The 25,347-nt window shown below is 53.6% G+C and overlaps 10 protein-coding genes across 10 annotated transcripts; 5 read left to right on the top strand and 5 right to left on the bottom strand.

Moving 5' to 3' along the window:
* Window positions 1-1,163: 1,163 nt before the first annotated feature.
* BDP55DRAFT_629982 (uncharacterized protein) lies at window positions 1,164-5,267 on the top strand (the record flags this gene model as incomplete). Its single annotated transcript, XM_060572097.1, has 2 exons — window positions 1,164-3,922; window positions 3,974-5,267. The coding sequence occupies 2 exons, from the start codon at window positions 1,164-1,166 to the stop codon at window positions 5,265-5,267; spliced, it is 4,053 nt and encodes a 1,350-aa protein (XP_060432088.1).
* Window positions 5,268-8,614: 3,347 nt separating this feature from the next.
* BDP55DRAFT_657828 (ribosome biogenesis protein nsa-2) lies at window positions 8,615-10,159 on the bottom strand. Its single transcript, XM_060574435.1, has 6 exons — window positions 10,042-10,159; window positions 9,977-9,982; window positions 9,877-9,911; window positions 9,365-9,820; window positions 9,051-9,288; window positions 8,615-8,928 (listed from the first exon to the last, which is right to left on the bottom strand). The coding sequence occupies exons 1-6, from the start codon at window positions 10,048-10,050 to the stop codon at window positions 8,890-8,892; spliced, it is 783 nt and encodes a 260-aa protein (XP_060432087.1). The 5' UTR covers window positions 10,051-10,159; the 3' UTR covers window positions 8,615-8,889.
* Window positions 10,160-10,328: 169 nt separating this feature from the next.
* Window positions 10,329-11,093, top strand: BDP55DRAFT_702839 (ribosomal protein L21-like protein; the record flags this gene model as incomplete). Its single annotated transcript, XM_060577946.1, has 1 exon — window positions 10,329-11,093. Exon 1 carries the CDS (start codon window positions 10,473-10,475, stop codon window positions 11,091-11,093), a length of 621 nt encoding a protein of 206 aa, XP_060432086.1. The 5' UTR covers window positions 10,329-10,472.
* A 443-nt stretch (window positions 11,094-11,536) lies between these two features.
* Window positions 11,537-14,171, bottom strand: BDP55DRAFT_547982 (kinase-like domain-containing protein; the record flags this gene model as incomplete). Its single annotated transcript, XM_060568797.1, has 2 exons — window positions 11,537-12,340; window positions 12,390-14,171. 2 exons carry the CDS (start codon window positions 14,169-14,171, stop codon window positions 11,537-11,539), a joined length of 2,586 nt encoding a protein of 861 aa, XP_060432085.1.
* Window positions 14,172-15,093: 922 nt separating this feature from the next.
* On the bottom strand, window positions 15,094-15,491 carry BDP55DRAFT_629978 (60s acidic ribosomal protein-domain-containing protein; the record flags this gene model as incomplete). The annotated part of the gene is made up of 2 exons (XM_060572096.1): window positions 15,094-15,270; window positions 15,333-15,491. 2 exons carry the CDS (start codon window positions 15,489-15,491, stop codon window positions 15,094-15,096), a joined length of 336 nt encoding a protein of 111 aa, XP_060432084.1.
* A 958-nt stretch (window positions 15,492-16,449) lies between these two features.
* Window positions 16,450-17,730, top strand: BDP55DRAFT_629977 (uncharacterized protein; the record flags this gene model as incomplete). Its single annotated transcript, XM_060572095.1, has 2 exons — window positions 16,450-16,455; window positions 16,528-17,730. The coding sequence occupies 2 exons, from the start codon at window positions 16,450-16,452 to the stop codon at window positions 17,728-17,730; spliced, it is 1,209 nt and encodes a 402-aa protein (XP_060432083.1).
* A 1,398-nt stretch (window positions 17,731-19,128) lies between these two features.
* On the bottom strand, window positions 19,129-21,118 carry BDP55DRAFT_692469 (uncharacterized protein; the record flags this gene model as incomplete). The annotated part of the gene is made up of 2 exons (XM_060577119.1): window positions 19,129-19,939; window positions 19,989-21,118. 2 exons carry the CDS (start codon window positions 21,116-21,118, stop codon window positions 19,129-19,131), a joined length of 1,941 nt encoding a protein of 646 aa, XP_060432082.1.
* Window positions 21,119-21,639: 521 nt separating this feature from the next.
* On the top strand, window positions 21,640-22,744 carry BDP55DRAFT_657816 (RNA polymerase III subunit Rpc25). The gene is made up of 4 exons (XM_060574434.1): window positions 21,640-21,895; window positions 21,959-22,154; window positions 22,224-22,374; window positions 22,430-22,744. The coding sequence occupies exons 1-4, from the start codon at window positions 21,884-21,886 to the stop codon at window positions 22,662-22,664; spliced, it is 594 nt and encodes a 197-aa protein (XP_060432081.1). The 5' UTR covers window positions 21,640-21,883; the 3' UTR covers window positions 22,665-22,744.
* On the bottom strand, window positions 22,745-23,903 carry BDP55DRAFT_657814 (integral membrane protein DUF106-domain-containing protein). The gene is made up of 4 exons (XM_060574433.1): window positions 23,679-23,903; window positions 23,216-23,610; window positions 23,000-23,161; window positions 22,745-22,946 (listed from the first exon to the last, which is right to left on the bottom strand). Exons 1-4 carry the CDS (start codon window positions 23,723-23,725, stop codon window positions 22,762-22,764), a joined length of 789 nt encoding a protein of 262 aa, XP_060432080.1. The 5' UTR covers window positions 23,726-23,903; the 3' UTR covers window positions 22,745-22,761.
* A 179-nt stretch (window positions 23,904-24,082) lies between these two features.
* BDP55DRAFT_692466 (microsomal signal peptidase 25 kDa subunit) lies at window positions 24,083-24,898 on the top strand (the record flags this gene model as incomplete). Its single annotated transcript, XM_060577118.1, has 3 exons — window positions 24,083-24,119; window positions 24,202-24,485; window positions 24,572-24,898. 3 exons carry the CDS (start codon window positions 24,083-24,085, stop codon window positions 24,896-24,898), a joined length of 648 nt encoding a protein of 215 aa, XP_060432079.1.
* Window positions 24,899-25,347: the final 449 nt, after the last annotated feature.

The following is a 25,347-nucleotide window of genomic DNA, read 5'->3' as shown; positions in this document are numbered from 1 at the left end:
AAAGGTGGAGGCCCGTCATAATATTCCCAGCTCCGCTATTCATCGCACTCTCACTTTGAAACGTTCCAGCTCCAGTCTTGGACAGGGAACCCTTCACCCCCGACCGTCACCTCCCGCTGCGGCTGCACCAACTTTCAGATTTCCCAGTCTCCCTCTCAGACACTCTCGCTCGACCTTGCGGTTCTCCGTGTGTACACTACGAATACTCCGTACAACTACACAGTGCTCTCTCCGTACATAGCAGCCTCCTCTTTTTCTGTTGTCCTTGCGTCAACAGTCGATCCCCGACGAAGCTGCCGCTGGATTGGACCTTGCAACGAACCAGGAAAGCAAAAAAAAAAAAAAAAAAACCCCCCCAGACAACCCGCACCACCACCACCACCACCACAACCACCGAACAACAAAACCCAGACCCAGACAGACCCAGATCAAGGTTTATACCTGAGAAGGGACGCAAGAGAAGAAGCAGCTGGTCGCCTCGCCTCGCCTCATCACCAGTCGTTCGTTCCTTTTTCACTCGTTTTACGGCTCCGCCTCGATTGTTCCTTCTTGTCTCTCGAACCTGAACGGTTTATTCCTACGGACCCCGAACGGATACTATTCATATCCCATTATCCACACCCTGCATCACCCACCTCAACGAACGAACCATCCATCCCCCCGTCCACTTGCCGCCTTGTATCTTTCTGCCCTCCCTCTGCCGGCCCAGAGCATACCTTACCTTACCGTACCGATCGCCGACAAACCCAAAACCAAAGAAACACCTTTCCTTGCCTGTACACACCCCAGGTTGTTTTTTGTCATGTCCAATTGAGGGGGAATTCCTTAACTTGACCTAACCACACCTTATCTCACAAGGCCGCCTTACTACATACCTTAACTTGGGAGACTGCAGACGTCGTGCCACCGTGACACACCGAGCATTCCGGCCGTCCTCCCTTACCCAACCCAAATCGACCTTCCGTACATTACATTCCTAGTCGCAACTGCATGCTCTAGGTCACTGTTGCCCGCGCGATCGCAAATAACAGCCCACCAGAGCTCGGCACGGGCACCGACACTTGCAGCTGCTTGCTCTGTACCTACCTGTGTGTACTGGCAGAGGAATCCTCTCTAATTGTGTTGGTGCGACTTGCCATGAGATGAAAGGCCCAACGCTGACGATGGCTCCGGCTGTTGTCCAACCAGTAAATGGTTCTTACCTACACCGATCCAATACCTCCAACGACCGTAACAACGCCTCAGCAGCGTCTACAACATCATCAGCAACGGCACCCAAACAGCAGAAAGGCTCGAGCGTACAGGGACGAGCTGCATTCGAGCTTCCCTCCTTCGATACCCTTCCCGAATTCAACACCACCCTCTACCTCGACGGCAAGTCCAAGGAAGCTGCTGCTAAAGAGCAGGCGGCCGCAGCCGCAGCCGGCACGGAACGTCCAGACCCGGCCATGTTGTTAAAACCTCCAAAAGAGGAGGACAAGGAGAATACGAGAGATGGAAAACAGAAGGAGAAGGACAAAGATGCCGAGAAGCTGCAGAAGAGGGGGAGGAGGGCTTCATTAATGGAGCGACGTAAATCTTGGCTACCAACATCTAGATCGCCGTCAAAGTTCAAGGAGCCGCCGGTGCCCGAACGACCCGCCATGCCCGAAAGACCCAGCACTCATGCCGGAGACCACGTGAGCGCTGCACCTCCTGTCGCGACGTCTGCCGCTCCCGTAGCACCGGCCCCGCCGACGCGACCTGTCGAGCCAGAACGCCCCAGGACGGTCTCGGAGAGTTTCGCTACCTTTGCGAAGAAGTCGTGGATGTCCACATCCCGTTCCCCGTCCCCGAAGCGAAATCCAGACCCTCCAGCTCCACCGCCTTCTCGCCCTTCCCGAAGCAGGGCCCCGAGTAACGAGAACCTCAAGGGTGTTGACGCGACCCGCAAGAGGCCAGTATCTATGCTAGTCGACACAGAGACTGCCGCTTCAAAGAGTGCCGAATCATTAAAGCCTGCACGCACCCTGAACAGAACCAGCACTTTCTTGACAAAGATTAAGCAGCGACCGAAAAGCATGCTCATCACCCTGGGATCAAACAACGAGATCGATACGAATGCTTTGCCCCCATCATCACTGAGCTTGCCTCCGCCCAAACCTGCTGTTGAGAACGATCAGCCCACCAAGAAGACTAAAAACAGCAGCAGCAACAACAACAATAATAATAGTAATAAAATCAAAAAGCCCGAATCGAAACCAGCTTCCTTCGCCGAATCCCAAACAACAGCAACGGACGAGTCTCTGATGAGCGAAATGTCGGTCATCAAGGACACCATCTGGTCGGTCTTTAGGTCGCTTGATACCGAGAGTGGAAGCTTCGCCACCAAAACCATGGCTCAGCGCATGCACTCCGTGCGTGTAACCTTGTTGCCATTCTTGCGAACCTATATGAACCACATCACCAACAAGGGACTCATTCTGGAAGACGTCGAGCGGAGGGCGATTGTGCTGAACAAGTGGTGGACTGGTTTGCTGGATATGCTGGACGGACAGGGCCAGCAGCTCCCAGGCGTTGATCGGCCGGTTCTGCTGGAGGCCTTGACGATGCTGATGATGCGACCAGAATGGCGACAGACGACGACGTACTTCATGTCGTTGGCGGATCGCTCACCAAATGAACGCGTCCGACCGCGTTCCGGGACCCAGTCCACAGCAGACTCCTCACAAGCATCGAGCCAAGCTTTCCTCGCCGAATCCGCCGAGCACAATGTGCGGACCATGTTTGTGAGCAACCTCATGAAGCAGATGCAAATCGTGGTGGAGAAGATGTCGCTCCGACACGCACCTCTCAGTCTCGTCAATTGGTGCGGTAAGGCGTGCGCATACGCCTTCTTCTTCTGTCCGTCCGTCGCCGAGATTCTCGTCCGATTGTGGGATTTGCGACCGGAACTCATCAGGAGGACGGCTGACGAGTTTGGACTGCCCAAGAAGAATGGCGGCGAGAGCGAGGACATCATGGCGCTCTTCCCGCCTAACGTTGGCGTATTGGGCTGGCAATCGCAAAAGACCATCAGCGCTCGCTTCAAGGAACGAGTGAAGCTCTCCGTCATGGCAGCGAGGATTCCTTGGTTCAGCCCTTGGGTGACCCGATGGCGTGGCGGGGATACTGACTTGTTCTTCATCTTTTGCAAGTACTACCACATTTTGTCCGAGGAGTTCATGCCCGAAGGCCTCCCGCTGCTTGAGAAGGCGCGGTCGCCAGGATTTATACTGGTGCAGGCGCAAATCCTTACGTGCATAGAGTCCACGATCCACCGCCAGGCTGAAGTCGATGCGATTTACAACCCGCCCATGCCGACAGACTCATTCTACGGCGCCGATGCTGCTGCGACCGCGATGACGATCCCAGGAAACTTGCTGAAGAACATGGCTGAGAACCGTCTGATCGTGTTGCTGAAGGATATTTTGGGCGAATCACTGCCAGTTATTGCTGCTGCGAGACGAACCTTTGCCGAATCTTTCCTATCTGTGACTCGTGCTGCGACCCGCCGTGTGTCTGCTTTCGACCACAGCGCCGTGTTCACACTCTGCGATTTCTTGGAAGAGGCATTGGTGGCTTACGACCAGCTCGACGATCTCGAGAACCCGACTATCTCCAAGAGCATCGACTGGTCTTTTTGGCTCAACGTCTGCAGAAAGATGCTCATCTCCGACAACGCGATGACGGAAGTTCGCCTTTTGTCCTTCATCTTCTCAACTTGGGAGGCAGTCACGGCAAACCCCCAAAGGAAAAAGGCTTTGTGTCTGGATTGGTTGCTTTCCGAGGAGACCTTCGACACCTACTTCAACCACTGGTGCCCGATGGTGCGCGGCTATTATATGCGCTTGCTCTGCTGGCGTATCTGTCGTGACGGCGGTAGCGCGAATGAAGTTGATGCGTGAGTTGTGCACACATTCCATAAGAAGACAACACTTGCTAACATTCACAGTGAAATTTTCCTTGTTGCCGCAGCGAGACTGAAGACCGTCTGGGCCCATTACCTGTTCCTACGCAATGCCGCCGATGCCGCAGGGAAGCTTCCGCCCTCTACATCGCCATGTCTCCCCACGCCGGGCAAGAAGTTCATGATCATCCGTACGGAACTGAACATCCCGCAGCCAGGCTACTTTAACCAGCCCTTCGACTCGTTTTCCAAGATTGTTAATGGTGAAGGAGTCATGTCATCGACACCAGCCACCGAGACCAAGGAAGCTGCCAAGCCTGATAACAGCAAGAAGCGTTGGTCACTGCTCGGAAAGGTGTTATCTTTGGGCGGTAACGGCTCGGACAGCGAGGACAACAACGATCCCTCGCGCAAGGAAGCGGCGCCTTCCAAGTCTGCTACTCTCTCGAAACGCCGGCAAGGAGGCCCGCCTCTTCCACCCAAGATTTCCACCTCCTCGGCTTCGGCTGTGACAACATCGTCTGACGGCAGCTCGCCGGGCGCCTCGCCTATCTTCATGGAGCAGAAATTCGTCTTCAAGTTCACGCTGACCTGGCAGCCTCCTGCCGTTGCCCAGCCTCGCGATCGTATCCTCACTCGCCCGCGCCTCCCCGCTCCGGCGCAGGCCTGGGTCACTTCCCGTTCGAGGAGCGGCAGCACCCCTCCTCCGCCTGCTGCTGGTCTTCCCGATCCTACACGGTGTGTCTCTGGCTCCAAGAAGAAGGGCCTCGTCGACGAAGCCAAGAACGCCAGTCCCCTCGCCTCCCCTACTCTCGAGCGCAAGTCTTCAGTCACTGCCGTATCGTCGTCTTCTCTCGTGCGCAGACTGAGCAACAAGTTCGACTTCGAGAACAACCCGAATGTAGAGCTGATGACGTTCGACTTTGAAAGTGTAGAGAAGTCATCTGCTTCATCTGTGTCTTCTGCCTCATCAACAGCTTCATCGCCTACCGAGAGCAAGACCGAGGAAGAGGCACAGCAGCCGTCAGAGCCTTCGCCCCCGCCGCAACAATCTCAGGCCATGGCCCAGGCTCATGCTGTGCTCAAGGCTCAGCAACGGCCTCATCTGTCCAAGTCTGGAAGCCGTAGGACCGGCCCCGAGCCGCTTACGCAACCCCTTCGCCCGGTGGGCATTTACGTCAAGCGCGCCGTCTACGCCGGTCGTGCTTTGGCCGAGTGGAGCATTGTCGTCGCGGAATGCAACGGTTTCGTCGACCGCAGACGGGACGAGGGCGTCCTTGGCCTCAGCGATGTGGAGGTTCCGATGCTTACAGTCGAAGGCTTCCGAAAGCTCGGCTAAATACCTAGTCTACACAAAACCGCCTCGCTTCCGCTCAATACTCGAATGTATTCATACACGAAAATTGCGTATTTCTTCCACGACAACGAAAGTTACGACATGGAACCGGAGAAGAACACCAAAGTATTCTCTCTCTGCATGACAGCAATAACAGCAACATCAAAAAGTACGGCGTTGACGAGCACACCCCCCGCAGCCTCACGAGGCGGGCTCATCATTTCGTCCCTGGAGAATTCCCTTGCATCGCCACAGCATTATATCAATCCGTCCCAGCAGACGGTCACTTTACCAAAGCTCTTGAACGAGCCCTCCTCTTCATCTCTGTTTCGGCGCTCATTTTCCAAGCCGTCGCAGTCCCTAGCAATTTCCGACTTTTTCTCTCCCAAGCTCAGGTGGCTTTTGCTTTTCTTCACCGTCAGTATTGTTCGAACCACCACATCATCAAAGTAATGATAGTTTAAATCTCTTCCCTTCTTACTCGTGGTCATTTGTTTTGTTTTCATGGCGTTTTTTGGGGGTCAAACTGGAAAGAGCGGATAACCAACTCCCTCTCAGTTCGGGATCATTAAGGGATGTGTGTGAGGAATTGGGGTGCACAATTGTTTCGTTTTTGAGATTTGTCAAGGGGTGGGAGCATTTGTCAAAGATTGCTTTTGCTTCTGCTCCCTTAAGGAACTTTGTCTCGTTTTCTTTTTTTCTTTCTTCTTGCGTTCGTCACAACCGGGAAACACGGGACGGATTGTTTTGTTTTCCATTGCTCAGGTCGCATTACACACACACATGCCAATCTTTGTTGCTTTGTTCGAATTCGGGGGGAGGATTGAGGGGAAGACAGGCATTGAAGGATATATCCCAAACAAATCAAAGTCCAATGAGAGACAACATTCTGAATCAACTCTGGGTATCCTGCCCTGCTATACACATGAATGCCATTGAGTGAATTAAATATCAGTCATGGTGCTAGAGGAAGCATGCGTTGACTGCTTGGTAACACAGTAGAGCATTCGGACTGAAGGACATCTAAATTGTCTCTAAACTAGGATACCTCCTGCACAGTAGATAAAAGGGTCCCTTGACAAGGGACTCCGATTTGTGTCAGGAAAGAACCCGGGGGTACTATCATGACATTGAGAGAGAATCTTCGTCGCGAGCCTAGCTTGTGACGATGGTATGTGATGTATACTGCCTGGATTCGCAAACATCCACGTAAAAGAACACCGAGAAACGGCTATCTGGATCAATTTGACGCTGTTTTTTGATTCACTGCCATGAAGTTGCTGTGCGGGAGTGAGGGAATGTATGCGTGAGTAAGTGTGTGTGTGTGTGTGTGTGTGTGGCTGCAGCGGTTGGGAGGCGCTCTCATCCCGGGTCTTCTCTACGAGATCTATCGGCTTGTCATGGGGAATAGACCTATACATGTGCATGGAGTCTAGGAAATTGATGGGCCCCTAGTTGCATGCCCGGTTACGTCTTTTGACATCCTTCTCGTTGATACGAAAGCTATTGTCTCCTGGTTGCTGGTGACCTTCTCCTCTTGACCTGCACTACCTCAGCGTCTGACCATTGATCTTCCCCATAAAGGTGCCACACGCGTCAGCCCGTCTGCGGCTCAGGGGACTATGAGATGCCCGATGTGTGAAAGCTGAATCTTCATCGGGTTCAACTCCCCAATGGCATTGTAAGCAGAGATCTGCCAGAGACCCACTCTTGTTCGAGGTAGTAATAACTGCTGCCGGCTGAGTATGTCTATCTGGTGGACGTACATCATCTCCAATCATAACCGAGGAATCAAGACGGAGCTGAAAGTTTAAACGGCTTTTTCATCGTTCTGCCTTGGCAAGTGGGTATTCCGCGAGCGAATATTCTTATAGCGGCGGCGAGGAGCAGACGACAGCTGTTGTTGATTATACTTAGTATTGTGTAGCCCTGTGATTCCAATGGTATAGACGGATGAGAGCTCTTATATGTAAGCTCAAAGCAGGGGGGCTTTTACCATGGGCGTCTGCTCCATCCTCGGGGACTAGTCTCTACCAAAGACCGCGTACCCAGCATGAAACCAGCAGGGTATGAGTTTCCCGTTGTAGGGCGGTGCACAATAGTGACGGATAGAGGATGAAAACTTCCATGACTATCTCATTGTCATACATCTTGTAATCGCCATGTTCCTCCACAGATTGGCCTCATCTCATAAAATGACGATGCTGCTGACCTAGTTAAACTGGGATGTCATCTAACCAAACACAGGCAACTCTCTAGACTAGAATCGACATGTGTATGAGTAGCTGTCTCGTTACGGGTAAGGTTGGGTGCGAGGACAACACTCAACGGATTTGGGATACCCTTCCACGGCGTGAATTCAGCGCGATCGAGACAGCCGTATACCTAAATCGATATTTTCGGTATTTCGAATTGTTTCTGGACAACTTGTTTCCGTGGGCGTAGTATGATAATGGGCTGATTGAGTACTTGCGAGCTGTAACATTTTCGGTACTTCTTTCCCATCATTGGGGTGCGACGAACGACCACTCTCCACAAAATCCACCAGGTGCCTGCCTGATGAACACTCGCAAGACTCAAAAGCGATCACCTGGACTTATTCTAATAGTGGAGCGAGGAAACCCCTCATAGGCAATGAAAGTGATGAAAGAAGGCATGAGCAGCGCCTGAAGTGTATCTGGCCTAGTGGAGGATGGTTGAATGCCTGGTTTCGGCAAGCGGACGCGAGTTCGAATTTGGTGGCCCTACATAAAGTCACAGGCAGCTCATTTCTGCTTCTGTTTTGCTTGTCCTCTTTGCTGCTGTCCCTAGACATATAGATATCAAGACCGAATGAATGAGAAGATTACGTGTCATATTGGGCTTATGAAGGCGATGCTTGAACTTGACCTGGCTGGTTGCGATGTGTTCAAACTGGGGTCTCCTTCTCATAACCGTAGGCAATTCAGCTCGAGCAGCAAATGATATTCATCATCATTTTGTTCCATCCACAAGCTATAATGAGATGAACCCCCACCCCGCTTGTTTCCTTGACCATGGGCTACCACACAGACGCCCACGTATTCTCGTCATGAGAGTCTAGCGCCCGATACCGATGGTTCGTCGCAAACGTCAAGTTCTCGCTCCGTCATTGTCTCGGCCTTGTATGATCCGGCTCTATTCAACGTAAGATTTGATCATGAGGGGAATAGTGCGTCTGATTCAGCGCGAGCCTTGAAAGCCAAAGTACTAACCCAACCCAACTTCGAGCCGTGGAGAGCAAGACTCAGATGCTCGGCTGGCTGGCTGCGGGTGACTGAGGTGTCAGCCAGGAAAGGGTTCAGTGTCATCATTACAAGTGACGAATACCTTGCAGTCACTTTGCCAGTTTACAAATGGGAATCTTGTTTCATCTACCTAGGTTGGAATCTTTTTATGTTGCCACTCACGGGCATCCACCCAATCCCCTATTTCCGGAGGTGACACAACGCCTTAACGCCAGCTGGGACTTGACTGCCCCAAATACCACCATCTCCGAGACTTTTACACTCCACGTTTCAAAAGGAGTACGGCGTTCCTACTGTGTCCCGATGCCATTATGTGAAACTATTTGCGCAATAGCCTTGATTTTCTTTCCTCTTCCCATCTAGACGAGCAACACCGCGTTTACGCAACCGTCGTTCTCCTGGTAGGCACCGCGCGATTAGTTCTAGTGTCGTGAAGTTGATACGGTGGCACGACCAGCTCGTCAAAGTATCCAAAAGACATAGTCAAAATAGCCGCGCTCTTCGATGAAATGTCACTTACCGGTGAATTCGTAACCTGCGCGTAACGACCCCATACGACCTTACCCGACGCCGTCGTAAGACCCATGTCTGATACGTTGACCTCCAGCACGGTTCCCTTGGTAAGAACACCCAGATTCGTGTAAAGAGGGTTCTGGGGGTTCTTCTTAACTCCCAGAATTGGCAGTTTTACGGTTACATTGAGCTCGGGGTGGCACACGTGTGCGTGCTTATAACGCAAACCCATAGGACGGATGAATCTGATATTGGAAAAGCACTTCGTTAGCCAAGCTCCCCAGGACGCCAAATCGGTGCCGAGTTCTTAGGAGGAATTACCGTTCGTGCTTAGGGTCTCTCCGGGTGAAGTTGGGTCCGACAAAAGTCGGCTTCGTAATCATACGCTTCCAGGACTTCTGGTGCGTCTTCTTTCCGGTCGAGATGACTTTGAACATCTCTTCTTCGCTGATACCTTTAACCTTGGGCAAGGGGACCTGGAAGCGAGCAGCCTTCTCGGCACGCTTGTTCTTGATCTGGGAAGAAATGGCCTTGGCGTTGCTCGGGTTGTTGCGGTCGAGCAGGTAGGCGGGCATGGGTTCGCTGGGCTCCTTCTCGTCGTTGGTCTTGACGTTGCGCTCCTCGTGGGCCTTGATCTGCTTGCGCATCTGGATCTTCTCGTTGTGGCGCTTCTTCGCGTGGAGCTTGGCGCGGAGACCGCGCAGGTTCTGCGCATCCTTGGACGCCTTGTGGCCCTCACGAGCCTCTTTCTTGCGGGCGCGCTCCTCGTGATCGAGTCTTGAAAAAAACCAAACGTTAGCGTTGAGTTTCAGTTTACCATTCAAAATTCTTACCTTCGACCATGAAGCTTGCGCCATCTCTCCATGTACTTTATTTTCCTGGTTAGCACGATCCGAGATTGGGAGACGGAGAGGCCCTTCGGAGGGCACGTACCTCGTTCTGTTTTCGCAAATTTGTCAGTACAAGTCAAGAGGACAGAGACAGTGCGGGTTACTCACCTGAGGCATCTTGAATGATTTATGCACGTAGCGATTATAGATTTACAAGATGGTGTTGCTGATGTGGTCTGGCTGTCCGTCGTGTTGCGGTCGGCGAAGCTCCCAAGAGTTGTCGTCCTGTCGAAGTGGCGGGTAGCCAGAAAAAAATCCCATATCGATAACGATGTGGGGACCGACCCCAAAAATTCGAGGTCCAGCCGCCAACATCCCTGCTAGCATCAGCGGAGCAACACATTTTCCGAACATCCCAAGGAACTGCACTCCAGGTCTATCCGAACTTTTTTGAAGCTTCGTGCTGGACGGGTCGCAGTCGTGCAGAAAGCTAAAGTCGACGAACGTGAGAGACCACAATTGGACCGACAAACGAGGTCCGACGGTCTCCCTCTTTCCAACGATAAACTCCTAATTACAAAAAAACCAACTATAAAAACATGAGTCGAACATTGCTGCGCTCCGTCCTGGAGCTCAGGACACCCATCACGCGCCTCCCGCCGACCTTCCTCCTCCCGACCCACGCCCGCCGCTTCAACTCCACGGCGCCCATCATCGAGCCCGCCGCACAAGATGCGCCCCCCGTCGCCACGAAAACCTCCTCAATAGCACAACAGGCTTCCGCCGCTACCCAGACGTCGACGCCATCCGCAACGACCCCAATCCCCGAATCCGTGCAGGCGGCCCTGCCCTTCCTGGCGGCCCAGCCCAACCACTACATCACCTTCCACATCCACGGACGCCCATACCTCGTCCAGCCCGGCGACAGCGTCCGCCTGCCCTTCAAGATGCCCGGCGTCGTGCCCGGCGACGTCCTGCGCCTCAATCGTGCCTCCGTCATCGGTAGCAGAGATTACACCCTCAAGGGCTCGCCCTTCATTGACGAGCGGGTATACGAGTGCCGTGCCGTGGTGACGGGCACGGAGAGCGAGCCGATGAGAATGAAGGAGAAGACGAAGAGGAGGCAGCGGAAAGTGAAGACTGTCAAGAGCAAGCACCGCTACACGATACTGACGGTTAGCGAGCTGAAGATCAATGCGCCTGAGGAGATTGAGACCTAGAAGGCATGGCAGGGGGTGTGCAAGCTTGTTCGAGTATGAATCTGGAATAGTAGGCTATGGATGGTATGATTCCACATCCTTGTATCGTTCCCCGTCGGGGCTGTACCAATAGACAAATAAATACATTCACATCATGTAGAAATGAGGACTTTCATAGTCGCTGTAAATATTGCGGCCGAGAGGCTCGCGTAGAAATTGATCAAGACGCATCATCTATGCCTGCGTCTCCAAAGAAAAACGTGCCCAATGATGGGTGAAGGCCAATGCCTAGGGAATCAATATTGAAAACAGTGGTGGAGAAGAAAAACGACTGCACGAAGCAGTTGTACAAGAAGTAAAACAAACAGCCCAAGAAACTCCGAGCTATGGATATTCCGATGATCATTAAACCCAAGTAATGTCTCCATGACGCCTTTTCCAACAATAATGCTCGTACGCTTTCGTCACCTGCTCTGATTCGTTGCTTTTTTGACACTGGTCCAGTAAGCCGATGGCCACACGGACATGGCCTCTGCATCAGTCGGCATGCGTTCTCGACACCTCGAGACAACGCTCTGGATGATTCTACCAAGGAGCTCTTCGTCAATAGGAAGGGCCTTGTCGCTCATCTCACAGGGGTATAGGAAGGGGTCGGTCTCGTGGAGAAGCTCTTCGCACGAAGGTCGCATGTGGACGTCGCGATTGAGACACCGCCTCAAGGTTCGCAACAGAGACGGAGGTACTGGAACTCCACCCATGGCCCGGGAAGGGAACTCGATGTCGTGATCCCAGTTGATGATTGCTTGGCATTTTGCCATTTGATTGACGATGTGACCAAAAGGAGGTGCTCCATAGACCAGTTGGTACAGAATGCACCCAAGGGACCAGACATCGCTCTGCTTTCCAACCTTCATCAACTTGGGCCGTCCAGGAACTCGGCCGCCCCGAGGTGCGTTGGAGTCCAAAAGCGACTCGGGGGACATGTAGTTTGGTGTGCCAACTTGCGTTTCGCGGTGGACATTGACAGTCTCATCAGTTTGAATTGCATTAGCGATCCCGAAATCGATGAGTTTCAAGCGACCCTTTACAAGAACGAAGTTGGCTGGTTTGAGATCGGAGTGCACGATTTCGGACTGGTGTACCGATTGTAGGCACTCCAGCATTTCTTTCCAGTAGAAGCGGACCAAGACTGAATCAAACTTGGGAGATTCAGGATTTTGGCGACTCCTGAGAAGCGTATGGAAATCCAGTTCGCCCATTTCCATAAGCTGAGTACGTGTTAGCGATGCTATTACATTTCAATATCGGATGACTTACCAAAGTGAGCATTTTCTTTTCACTATTCATCTCGTAGTCGAAGAGGTTGACGACTCGGTCATTGCCTCTCAGCCTGCCCAATAGGTCGATTTCGCCCTTGTAGCCCCGGACGGTCAACTCGTCTGCATTCTCCAGCGACACCCTTTTCAATGCAAACATTGCCCCGTTTTCGGCAGTAACACGGTAGACCTTAGCGCTACCGCCCCGGCCCAGACAGTCAAGTCTTGTGTAGGATTTTCCATTGACACGAAGAATATTCCGCCTTTGCTTGCCTTGAGTAGTCGTCGCTGCGCCAGCGGATGTGGTAGCGGCATCAAGGACAGACATCTTGGGCGGAGGCGGTGGAGCAGCTCGGCGTGGAGTGTTGTTGGCCAGAGAAGCCAGAGGCTTGCGCTCAGGGGATGCCGCGGGTCTCTGTTGAACAGCCTCGGGATTGATGGAGCGTCTGGCTACTTTTTCCATGACCATTTCCGCAGGCTTGACGGTGGTAGGCCTCGTGCTTCGCAGTATAGAAACTGGCTCGTTCTCCTGGTCGTGCGAGGAGGGGACTTGAGGGCGGGGCGCAGGTAACTTGTAATGAATCTCTTCTGGCTTGTCTTTTTCTTGGGGAGAATGGCGCATAGAAGAAGGGGCCGGTGGTTCGGCATACGATGTAGGCCTGCGATGAGCTGCTCTGGATGGGTCGCTCAAGGCGACAGGACTGCCTGATGACATCTGTCTGCCGTTGCCATAAAAGGATGATGCCATCTCATTCTCTACGTCTGTGCCGTGACTGTCGTGATACTGGCTTGAGATCAGACCCTCGCCATCACCATTTACCTCCGCTTCTTCCTCACTCTGTCTTCTACGTCCACGTCGAGCGGGTCCGCTCAAGAAGCTTCCGGGAATCTTGCCTACTCGCTTGACGCGCATGGAGCCTTGCAGTGCGAGATTATCCTCGGCCTTGGTGGTTCTTCCAGCATTAGAGGCTTGTCGGGATACGCTGCCGGGGTTGATACCGGCAGCATGGCGTGCTACCGTATACGGCTCTTCTGGGTGGTCCTGTTCCATATGGGAACCTGAGCGCCTTGAGTGACTGGATGAATTGGTGAGGCGACTTCTATTACCGGACGAGCCAGCGGCGATCCGGACGACGCGGATACCTTGAGCCGGTGTGTTGACATCCTGAGGCGGTTCATTCTTCTCATCTGAGGACTGGTTTCGGCTCTCTGGCCGGCTTCTAGACTGGGGTCGTTGGTTGGTTGATCGGGAGAGCGAGGTAGACCTTCTCTTGGCAGGGCGCATCTGGCCAAGACTCTTTGGCGTATTGCTGAGTCTCACAACTCTTTTCCGCACAGGACTGTTCTCTCTGCTCTGTATCGGCGACGTGGGTTTCGTTGACCTTGTGTCGTATGCTTGAGCACTTCCCGATCGGAGGGATCTTCTCTCCTCCGTGGCAGAGCTCGTGGACGCGGCAAGATTACTGACGCGGCGACGTGTTCTAGGCGGTGAAGCTGCTCTTTGCGGTTCCGGGCCGCTGCCATCGTTGAGAAGTGCCTTGGTGAGGGCACTGAGCTTCATAGGCACGGGTATCTCGTCATCGGAGCTGTCGTGCATGGCGTACTGCTGCGAGTCCGCCTTTTTTGAGAGCGCGGGTGCAGCGGCGGTCGCATGAACAGGGTTGGATTCGCTTCGATTGAGATGCGGACGAGAGGGCAGCCTCCTGAGGCCTTGTCGTACAGACGGTTTCCGTGACAGGCCGGTTCCGGCGTTGCCCAGCGGCGTGGGAGAAGTTGTCGACATCTCGAGCTGGTGGGATGGTTTGTTGTTCCAATTTTGCGCAACGGGGGGCTGGGGATTAGCGGCGCGAATCTCCAGGTCTCGGCAGCCAAGCACCTTCCGCCAGAAAAAAGCGATTGATTTTGGCGATTGAACACTTTTTTACGTGTCAAATGTGCCCATGATCCGAAAGATTGCAAATGGAGAAGGAATTAGTTTATGCGGCGCGTCACTAGCATCTTGTATGTCGGAGGGATGTGTCGATTCCTTGTCAATTGAGGACGTTCCCGGTATTTGGGAGCTAGCAGGGGTTGGCCAATAAGAAATCAAGACCGGGGGGTGTTGTTGTCGGAGCAACGATGGGCTGAACGGCAAAGCGTAAGGCGGCACATTCTTCGTTGGGCACATGGAATTGGAGTTTGGAACCAGGCACTAAGTCTTGCCTGAGGCTTCATTCGGTGTCTAGCCTACTTTACCTTATCTAGCACCCTAGTTTGCATGTTTAAGTTGATGTAATCCCATGCAAGGTATCTTTTCGCCTAAAGGATTCCGAGCGAGACCGGTCACAGTTTTCGGACTTCAGCATTCAGAAATTGTTTGCGCCAGAATTATCCGCACGTTGCGCGCCTTCTGTCGCAAAGAATCGCCCACTGTCCGGGAGGTGAGGCCAAGCTGCGCGCCGGGTATTAATTGGATGGCGCAAACAATCAGAGCTGAAGTTGATATGAACTGAGTAGTCCAAGGGGGGAGCACACAATTAATCGATGAGGGGTGACAGTTTCAAAGAACCAGCGAGCTTTTTATTTGACCGAACCTAGCAGGTGTTCCTACACAAACGTGTGCCGAAGCCCAACCCAAGAGAGATTTCCCCATGTCAATGACTTGTGAAAACGTCGGCCGATTGCTGCGTATATTCTTCGATGAGGCGAGGGCGTGAGAGGGGTATTTAGTCGAAGAGACCGAATCCCATGTCCTCGTCGGACTCCTCCTTCTCCTCCTCCTTCTCCTCCTTGGGAGCGTCCTCAGCGGCACCACCGGCAGCAGCACCGCCGGAAGCGGCGGCGGCACCACCAGCGCCACCAGAGGGAACGGAGGCAAGCTTGCTGGAGCCCTCAGCGATGAGCTGTATATCTTGTTAGCATCTGAATCCTTTGCGCATGTCGCATAACCAAAATCGTAACGAACCTCGTTGATGTCCTTGCCCTCGAGCTCGGAGATGAGCTTGTTCAGGCGCTCGTCATCAGCCTCAATACCGACGGACTCAAGGACAGCCTTGACATCCTTGGCAGAGGGGGAGGTGTTGCCACCGAGACCGAGGAGGAGGAAAGCGGCGAGGTGCTTCATCTTGAATGATTTTCTACGACGAACGATTGTTAGATAAGAGGGATCGTTGAATTTTTTGCGGCGACGTCGAAAATCCAAAAGACAATTGGCGACGAGATGGAGATCAGGCGTAGAGAAGAAGGGGGTAGACTCACTGTTTGTCGTAAAGAACACGAGAGGTCAATCAATTTAACCGCGAAGTTGGGCGGAGACTGAATCTTCGAGTCTTGGGAGATTTTCGCGTGGTTGATGAGATTCGGCAAGTTGTCGGAAATGGAACTTTTTTTTCGTTTTGTGAGCCAGAGGGTGCGGGACCCTACCTTAGGGCGGGGAGGGCGGTCGGTGGCTGGGGCCCCGACCGAGAAGCACACAAGCCACACCTCCCCTTGCTTCCGCGGCTTCAGCCACATTGACGACCTCCTACGCCTGCTTGGCCCGTGGACCACTGACAGCCTTCTGAATTCTACCACCAGAAGTCGACAGAGAGGGTCAAAGCGACAAGGGCCTAGTGGAGCCCACTCCACCGGAATCGGAGCCACTCCAGCTTCCGGCTAGGCTAATAGAAGGTTGGACCACAGTCCAAAGTACCTACCTAGGTGGACGGTAATGGAGGTACCAGTGATTCCACCCCCCCAGGCCACCATATATAAACTTGCCGACTCCAACGCCACTTCCATTTGTCCCCTACACCCAACTTTCGATTTTAACGACCGTCGGGTGTTTGTGCCGAGTGCTTCGCGACCCCCTTCTCAATTTTCGCGATTTTTCCTCATTTTTTTCTCTACCATTTCTCGTCTCTCAGATCCGACGGAAACGCCCGCGTGTTCAGTCTTTTGAGAGGGGGCCGCTGAAGGGCAGAAACTTGAGTTCTCGTACTTTCCACACTGATGACTCAAGCGTCCGCCTGATGCATCCTGACGGCCGCTGCAAGCAACATAGACACTTGCTTGACGATACCTGGCTTTAGCAGTCCGTCACCATGCCTGTAAGTGCTTCCAAGATGCGACAACACGTTTTAGCGGCTGCTATGACGGGGCTGACGACGGGCGGTTCATAGATCGGAGATCTCCTCGCCCAAATAAGTGGCGACAAGTCACAGAGCACATCGCCCGCTCCATCGAGGGCCGCACTCCCGCCCCCGAAACGGAAAGCCGACGACGACCTCCGCAGCACCGTCTCGAATAAGCTTCCGCGAACAAGTACAAACGGTGCCAGCTCGTCTGCACCCCCCAGATTGGCAGATGCCCAGAGACCCGCACGGCCTGCGGAGAAGTCTTCGACAACAACCACCGGCTATCGAGGCAGCGCCGGACGAACGTCTGATCGATCCACGTCTGCGCCTAAGCCTGTCGGAAATGGCACGACGTCCGCAAAGCCCAGCTCTTCCGGTGCCAGGGCGATGAATGGCTCGGGCACATCGAGAGTGACATCAGCACTCCCCAGTCGACCATCCCCGTCAGCTCCTGCCGCGGCACCGAAAGGTGCGCCGCCAAAGAAGGGATCTTTCGCCGAGATTATGGCGCGTGCTCAACAGGCTCAGACCAAGCTGGGCCAAGTCGGCAAGATCCAGCACAAACCGGTGGAGAAGGTGTTCACCAAGAAAGAGCGGGAGGAGATGAAGAAGGATTACAAGAAGGACCCCAAGAAGGATCCCAGGGGCGCAGCGAGGCAAGCGTCGAAATTCCAGGGGACCTCAAGACCGTCCTCGGCTCCGCCTTCGCGCAATGGGACCAGCGCAAATGGATCAAGCGCCAGCCGTAACGGAACCGCCGACAGAGCGAGAGACCCTAGGGCCGGCGTAAAGGCACGCGCGGCCGCTGCCGAAGAAGAGCAGCAGAAGAAGCTCAAAAAGGCCGCCGTCGCCACCACAGGATACACGGGTACCGCCCGCCCGAGACCCGGAGCTACCTCGGCAAAGAAGAAGCCGGCACCAGGAGGCGCCCTCCTCAACTCCCGCCCTGCCCCGCGGTACGGCGGCTCCGCGAAGCGTTCACGTTACGACGAGGAAGAGGAAGAAGAATTCGACGACTTTATCGAGTACGACGAAGATGAGGAGGACGACCGCGGTCCGCGGTACCACTACGACTCTGACGGATCTTCAGACATGGAGGCCGGCATGGATGACGTGTGGGATGAGGAAGTGGCGGCTGAGCGTGCGGCCCGCCGCGAAGATATCGAACAGGAGCGGCTCGAGAAGCGTCTCAAGGCCGAAAAGGAGGAGCGCAAGCGCAAATTTTACGAGGAGCAGCGACGACGCTAGGCTTTCTTCCATCACCCCCCCTCCTCATTTCTCGCCATCATCTTTTAACCCCAGGGGTTTTGGATGGCACTTCTGAGGAATTTGCACCGGTACAGGCGCGGCTCAGCATCACATTAGCGAAGGCGTTCATTTTTGAACTTGAAGTTTGTTTTGTCATTATTATTATGGGATATTACTACACTCCACGGCCAGTTTCTTTGGCTTCTTTCGTACATTATTACATAGGGAACAGGTAGACATGTGCTACGGCTCAATGATACCTCGGTCGCCATCGAGTACTAGCCTAATGTTATTACGTCCGTATCGTTGACTGGCCAAATCTGACGTTCTTGCTCCAACATCAAGACTAACCCCGGCTGAACTCGTTAACCTGCGTGAAGATGATATCGCCCCTCTCAAGCTTCTATTCCACAAACAATAAGCTACGAAAACTCACTGGTCACGGCATCAACTGCTACAAGAATCTCAAATAGAAAGTAACAAAGTTGAATGATTTCGCTTTTCTTGCTTTGTATTGATAGGAGCGCAAGCGATTGGGCACAGGGCGACAGAACCTTCACACCGCATGGTCACGCTCGTGTTCCAGGAGTAGCGAGATTCGACAGGTATATAACCAAGAGTCTTTGATGCACAATCACGGAAAAATTCTCAATAAATGACCACCAACCGGGGTTTTCAAGGTGCAAGTTTTATTCGTTACGACTAATTGCAATGTGCACCAAGACAACGAAACGTAAAAGTCATTGATATTTTCCATTCTATAAGCCCGATGCGAAGCCCTCCTTGAGGTATCAGATAATACAGCCGAACCGGGCTGCAGTCGGTTCAAAAACTCCTCTGCAAGTCCTGAAGCAGTCAACTCAAAGCGGTTTTTGCGAAGCTACTCAGCCCCATCCTCAAACTCCGGCAGCTCTAAAATCATGAACTTGTAGAATAGAAATCGCGCCCATGCCATCGTATCGCCAGTCTCGCCCCCTTTTGATTGATGAAACGATCTTACACGCGATCTGGGATCGCAACTTTGCAGATTCAGCCCTAAAGGTAATCGACGCAACCAAGGAAACCGAAATGCCGAAGCCACAGTCGTCCGAGCGTGGCCAAAGTCAACGATATGGGGTTGGCAAGGATTGATGATGTGATCCTAAGTATACTTTTTCCTTGCCCAACTTCTTTGATGTAGATTAGATTTCGATCAGGTACAAAACACAAACATTGCTGCGAGTGAGAATCGCTACATCAGGATGACTTCTCCGCCGTAGCGAGAGACCTGGTGCATAATTCGAGGCCGCCATACTCAGGCGGGCCAGTGAACAAAGAACTGAGGCACACTTCTAGTGGAAGCAGTGCAGAGTTGAAGCGTTTGAGTGACATCCGGCCTTGGCCGTTTGTGGCAGCCCTCTATGGAAGATCTTCCGACTTGAGACCTGAGTTCCCATATCCACTCAAGTTCCAGCCTTTGTATCGAACCGTAGATCCGCCTGCAGAAGGAGGCGGTTTATGGGGAGGAAGCCCGTGATGCTTCATAGGTGGCGCTGGGAGAGAAGCAGGTGCAGCTGGGAGACTGCTGGGATGCTGGCGGGATTGAGATTGGGAGGTCTGGGAGCTCCCAGACCCATTGTGCTCATTGGTACCGTTGGGTTGATCTTCAGGCTTCATCAGGCCTTTCTCCCGCAGGTATTGGATTGACTGAAGAACAGTAAGGTCCTCTTGGTCCTTGTCGTTCAAGATCAAGCGCTGCTGGATGGTGAGGTGGCCATTGTTCATCTCTCTCTCCTTCATGGCTGCCTCCCTAATAGCAGGGTCATGTACGAAGCGGCACTTGCCCTTCTTGCCGCAAGTACCTCCCGTAGAGTAGTACTTGCAATGCTTTGAAATGTCTGCTTTCTTTGCAGGAGGGGGAGGAGGGGGGGCCGGCTGAACACGACTTGACGCGACTTCTGGCTCATCGTCTTCAGACTTGATATCAATGGAGGGGCTGTCTCTCATCTCATCGCCCTCGTCTTGCTGTTCACGCTTGCGCTTGATAGACGATTCAACTTTTTCCAGTTGCCGCCTCAGCTTGCTGGCGAGGTTTTCTTCCTTTTCCAAACTAGAATGGATTTTGTTGCCACTTCCTTGCGTGGTCTCGACAGACTTCTTAGCCTTGACGCGCGCAGCCGTGGGGAAGCGCTTCTTCCGCTCAGCAATGTACGAAGCGACATCAGTCACCCTACGAGACGGTCAGCTAGAGCAAAATCTGAGGTCGACATCTGACTTACTGCAATGCATCTGCTCCAATCAACTTGCGAAGCGTCTCCTCTTCCATCTCATCGTCTTCCGACTCTGAGTCTTGGCCAGGTGTAAGACCAAGGGTGTTAGTCTTACGCTTCTTCTTCTTACCCGAAGCAGCATTGTCGTGCTTGTCATGCTTATGGTGGAACCCTCCCCCATCTTGTCTGTTGTTGTGATTGTGGTTGTGGTTGTTGTTGCCCTGTTGACGATGACGGCCCCTGTCGTTGCCGTGGAACGAGCCACGGCCGCGTGGGTTGCCGCCACGGTGACCACCACGGCCTCGACCGGCCTGTCCATCATGTTTGTAGTACGGCTCCTGTGGAGGAATCGCTGCGTGAGGCGCTGGGGGAGGGGCGTGGTACGGATATTGCGTTGGAGCTTGATACTGGACGGATTGCGCGCGTGGATCGGCATACGGCTGGCCATATCCACTATTCGCTTGATGCTGAGCGCTATCACTACCGTAGGCTACAGGAGCAGGCGTGGCCATGTTAGGACCTCGGGGCCCGCCTCGATCGTTTCCGTAACCGCCGCGACCGCGACCAGCGCCATAGGGACTTTGAGCATGGGGGTCGTGTCCAGCCCACGGCTGGGCAGCGGTATATTGTGCAGGAGCGGGATATGGTTGACCGTAGGGTTGCTGCTGTGGTTGTTGCGGCTGCTGTGGCCCGTAGGCTGGCTGGTGAGGTGGCGGCTGAGGGTGTTGCGGGTGTTGAGGATGAGCGTAGACCTGGGGAGCGTAGTTTGGATGATAGTTGGAAGTCGACAAAGGAGTGGGAGCGTGAGCACCATGCTGAGGAGCACTATGTGCGTGGTCTTGATGCCACTGCTGTTGGGGAGGGTAGTTGTTGCCAGCAGGTTGTTGCTGGGCGGGATATCCTGGGCTGTGTTGAGGGAATGGCTGCTGGCGAGAGTATTCGTACTGCGGCTGATGAGCTGGAGGATACTCAGGGCGGCCACCGTTCGATGGGTAGCCAGCACGCCCGCCACGGGCAGCATGGGCACCTCCGCCTCGTGAATGCTGTTGATAAGCGCCGCCGTGGTGCCCATATCCAGGATGACTAGCCTGGGCAGCCGGAGGCGGAGGTGGTGGGGGACCGTAGTTGTAGCCCGACATGTTGGCTCGAGGACGACGACGCGTTGTTCCTATGTTCGCAGTCGAGATGTAAAAGAGCGTTCGGGATTCTGGAAGAAGCGCAGGAAGTGCTGTATTAGATTGTAACGGTCTCGGCGATTTCTGCACCGATCTTTGGAAGGGCAGCAAGGGCAGTTGAAAAATCAATCTACGTAACGAAGAGCAGTATTCGAGGCTCAGAACTCGTGAATTCTATGCAGAGGGCGCCAGTTGAAGAGAAGAAGAAAGGCGGCCAACCTGAAATGATTGAGGTGATGAAGGAAGGGAAGCGAAAGGCTTGGGGATGGAAGAGACGGCAGGACGCAGTTTCCCTGACCTGACGCGAAGCTGAGGCAAGTGCGTGGAGCCCCTAGGACTTGAGCTTTCGGAGTCGCCCTGCAGTCATTTCGGGTCCCGCAATAACAGTTCCAGCGGGTTGCGACAGAGGCCCGCCGCCTGGGCAGGCCTCGAGCCACTAAAGTATGGTGGGCCACAGGGACACACATGAACCTGCAACCGCTAAGGCTAAACTCAACACAGAGGGCGGTAAGAGTCAATCTGCTTCCCAAGACCAAAGCGCCCCGCGATTTTGCCGACTTTGCGATCTCACTGAGCGCCGACACGATACATTGAACCAGGACTCGAAAGACCCAATCACGACCCTTCAGAGGCGTTGAGGTGACGGACGATGATACCAGGTCAATAGCAATTTTTACCTGGGATCATTCTGGCCTACAACCCGCTGTCTCGAAGACAACCTCGCCGAAGATGTTCATCCTAGTAAGACTCGAAAACTCACAAATTTCACTTGAGTGTGTCACTAACATAAATGACCCAATCAAGACCAAGATTGCCGACTTGGTCGAAATCGCACCAGAGGACTTCCGCAAAAAGAGCAAAGCCGCCATTGAGGACAACATCAATGCCAAATACGCCAACAAGGTCATACAGAAGATTGGACTTTGTGTCTGCCTCTACGACCTTTTATGGACCTCTGAAGGCCTCATCGGCCATGGCACTGGCCTTGTCAATGTGAATGGTATTCACACGAACTCAAGCCGATCAAAAAAAAAAAAAAAGAGTCGTCTCTGGCTAATTATTGCGATAGTGGAATTCAGACTCATCGTCTTTAGACCCTTCAAGGGCGAAGTCATGATTGGACGGATTAGAAGTTCGACGCCGGCCGGCATCAACTTGAGAACCGACTTCTTTGATGACATCTTCATCCCCTTCGATGAGCTCCCCGAGGGTGCCGAGTTGTACGTGAAGCTAGACATGTCTCATGATTTTGACCCAAGACTAATACAACTATAGCAACCACTCAGAACAGCTATGGATCTGGAACATTGAGGACGACAGACTCTTCTACGATAATCACGAAATGGTCCGATTCCAAGTCATCGATGAGGAGTGGCACGACCAGACGCCCGCAGGACCAAGCCAGGGCGACGAGGCTGCTCCGCCAAAGCCGCCGTATAAGGTGAAGGGTACAATGGCCATGGAGGGTCTTGGCGTGTGCCTTTGGTGGGACGGACAGGGCGGCGAATAGCTATCAAATGGCCTTTGAGATCTCACAAGCGTTCTTCAGACAATAAGGGCCCCGAGGCGTACGGATGGGTGCGGATTTTGTGTATTATTCTACAATTCTATGACTTGATACCCGCAAGCAGTCTTGACTCAACATCGTCCAAAACAGAGTAGTGGTCAACGACAGCAATGTTCTCAGCCTCACCCTTGAACTGCTTGTCAGGGTCGACACCGGGTCCAAACATCTGGGGGGCACCTGCGGCACCTCCCATCTGTCCCATTTGTTGGGCCATCTGGCTGGCAGCTGCGTGAAGTCAGTACGCCGGATGAAGAGGGGCAGGAGCATTTCGAGCTTACCATTATCGCTTCCCAAGATGAAGACGAAGACAGACTGCAGACCAAAGATACAGAGGAAGTACCAAGAGATACTGGACATCCATCGGGGATCCATGTCCTTCGTCGCTACACCCGCCTGAAGCATGCTCTTGAACTTGATGGTGATGGGGAAGGGCAATTTCACTAAGACGGTCAGCAGCTGCAACATATTCCCGATGTTGTCGATCCAAAACATACTAATGACGTATCCGCTGAAGAAGGCATTGATCCAGCTCATGATCAACGTGTTGGGGATAATCATGGCCATGTTATTCTTCATCATACCCATCATTCCGTCCATCGCGCCGGGGTCGGTGAGCGGATTCGCCGGCGGCTGGCCCTTCTGATCCGGGTTCTTCAGGTACGCGCCGGACTCGTACGCCGCGACGAGCGCATCGCGGCGAGCCTCAAAGGACTTCTTGGACAGGACGTGGTGGTTGGTGCGGACCGTGACGCCGTGCATCAGGCTGCGCTGTTCTTTGAGCGCGGGCTTGTCGAGCTTCTTGGGCGCCGTTGCGAGCAGAACCGTGGCGTAGTGTCGCAGGATGCCGGTCAAGACCATGACCACCGTGATCGGGAAGAGGATCCAATAACTAGCGGGTTTGTCAGTCAGCATGCGCGGGTGCAACTGGGATGGATGGGCAAGTCGGAATTTGCGTACAGGAGCTGGGGATCCCGATGGATCGTCTGCACCGGAACTTGGGCCATAATGGGCTTGTATCTGACGCTCAGAGCCGTGCAATGGGGAATTAGAGACAGTGATGGCGCTCGTCGTTGCGATGCAGCCAGGTGGTTGAGAGCTCCGCCAGCTTCAATGTAATGTGGTGGAGTTGTGTTCGAGTGGGAGCTCCTTCGGCTACTTGTTTCGCCGGGCCTCCGAAAGACCACCTTCCACTTTCACGCTCTGCCCACGGACGGGACTTCGCACAAGGGTCCAAGCTGTCCTAGCTCCGAAAGCCAGGCTGGAAGTTACAAGTCAAACTATCACAACTCCCACGCCCGCCTGCCTCACACATAGCTGTCAAGTCTTTTCAAAGGCGGGATCTCAGCACTGTACCAGAAAAGATGTCTTCCGAAAAAATCACGGTCCATAACCTGGCCGGTATGCACTCCCCTTTATCCTCCCCATGGCCATGGGCTAGGCCTAGCTGTTGCATCACACTAACACAAGCTCCCTCCCCCAGACCTAAAGAACACCTCGGACGATGCGCTCCCCAACTACCTCAACTCTCTCAAATTTACCCAATCCCATACGCTCACCGATGTCCGCCTCGCGCTCGGCTACGCAGCATTTCTGATTGCAGGCGCATGTTTCCTCTGGGACTATCAGCTCGGCTTCGACAGCACAAAGTACTACACGGCCGCCGCTGTAGTTCTCTATTCCATCCTCAATGGCGCCCTCACACTATGGATCTGGTTGAAGGAGGCGGGCACCGTGTATGAGGGCACATCCCCCTCAGGCGAGAAGGTAAGGCTATATCACTTCTTCGTACTCCAACCAGCTGCATGCAGTGCGAGGGTATGGACAAATCGACTTACACGCTCGGGAAACAGGTCAACATCGCAACCTCAACAAAGAAGAACGTACCTACATACAACATGAAAATCACCCTTACCTCAAAGAATGACGAAAAGAAGGTCATCAACCTCTCAAAACCCTTCAACCAGTGGTTCGACTCGCAAGGCCGCTTCGTCGCGGTCCCCTTCCAGGAGATCCTCGCCACCAACATCCCCGTCGTCGGCAAGCTTGACCCCAAGCGCGTCACGTCCGCCTCCCAGGGATACTCAACCGACGTCCTCGACGCACTGTACGCGGAGAACACGGCGACAGGGAGCGGCGCGGAGGCGGCCAAGGGTGGAAGCAAGAGACGCAAGGCATAGGGCGGGCCGGACCCGAGGTGGTTTGGACTTCTGTCGCATGGGCGTGCCAATGACCCTTTTTGTGTAAATTACGGATAATCTGGGCCTTCAAAAGCATGGAGTCTGCGTTTCTGCTAAGCATTTTGCTCGAAAGTGCCACGATGGTACATCCATGCCACGGTGTTAATCGTCATTGTTCGCTCCATCCCTCGGTCGGCTCATACTCTGGAACGCATTTATGCGCAATAACCGAGTGTCTACAGTCAATCTTTGCAATGCCTTCTGTGATTTCAACTCATTGCACTGAATGCTGGTCGTCTAATACTGGTCCATATGGACCTCCAAACGCCTCGCCATGCCACCAACCCTCACCATCATGCAAGTCCGCCAAGTATCCCCCGTCTCCCACCTCATATTCTAACATGTGAGTCGCCGCCCCCATGTACCAACAATCCGTCATTTTCGTGTCT

This window comes from Colletotrichum godetiae (assembly GCF_030913485.1).
Source record: "Colletotrichum godetiae strain CBS 193.32 chromosome Unknown BDP55scaffold_12, whole genome shotgun sequence".
In the NCBI taxonomy this organism is placed as follows: Eukaryota; Fungi; Ascomycota; class Sordariomycetes; order Glomerellales; family Glomerellaceae; genus Colletotrichum; species Colletotrichum godetiae.
The sequence above is the reverse complement of the archived record's forward strand: the minus strand, read 5'-3'. Positions and strand labels throughout refer to the sequence as shown.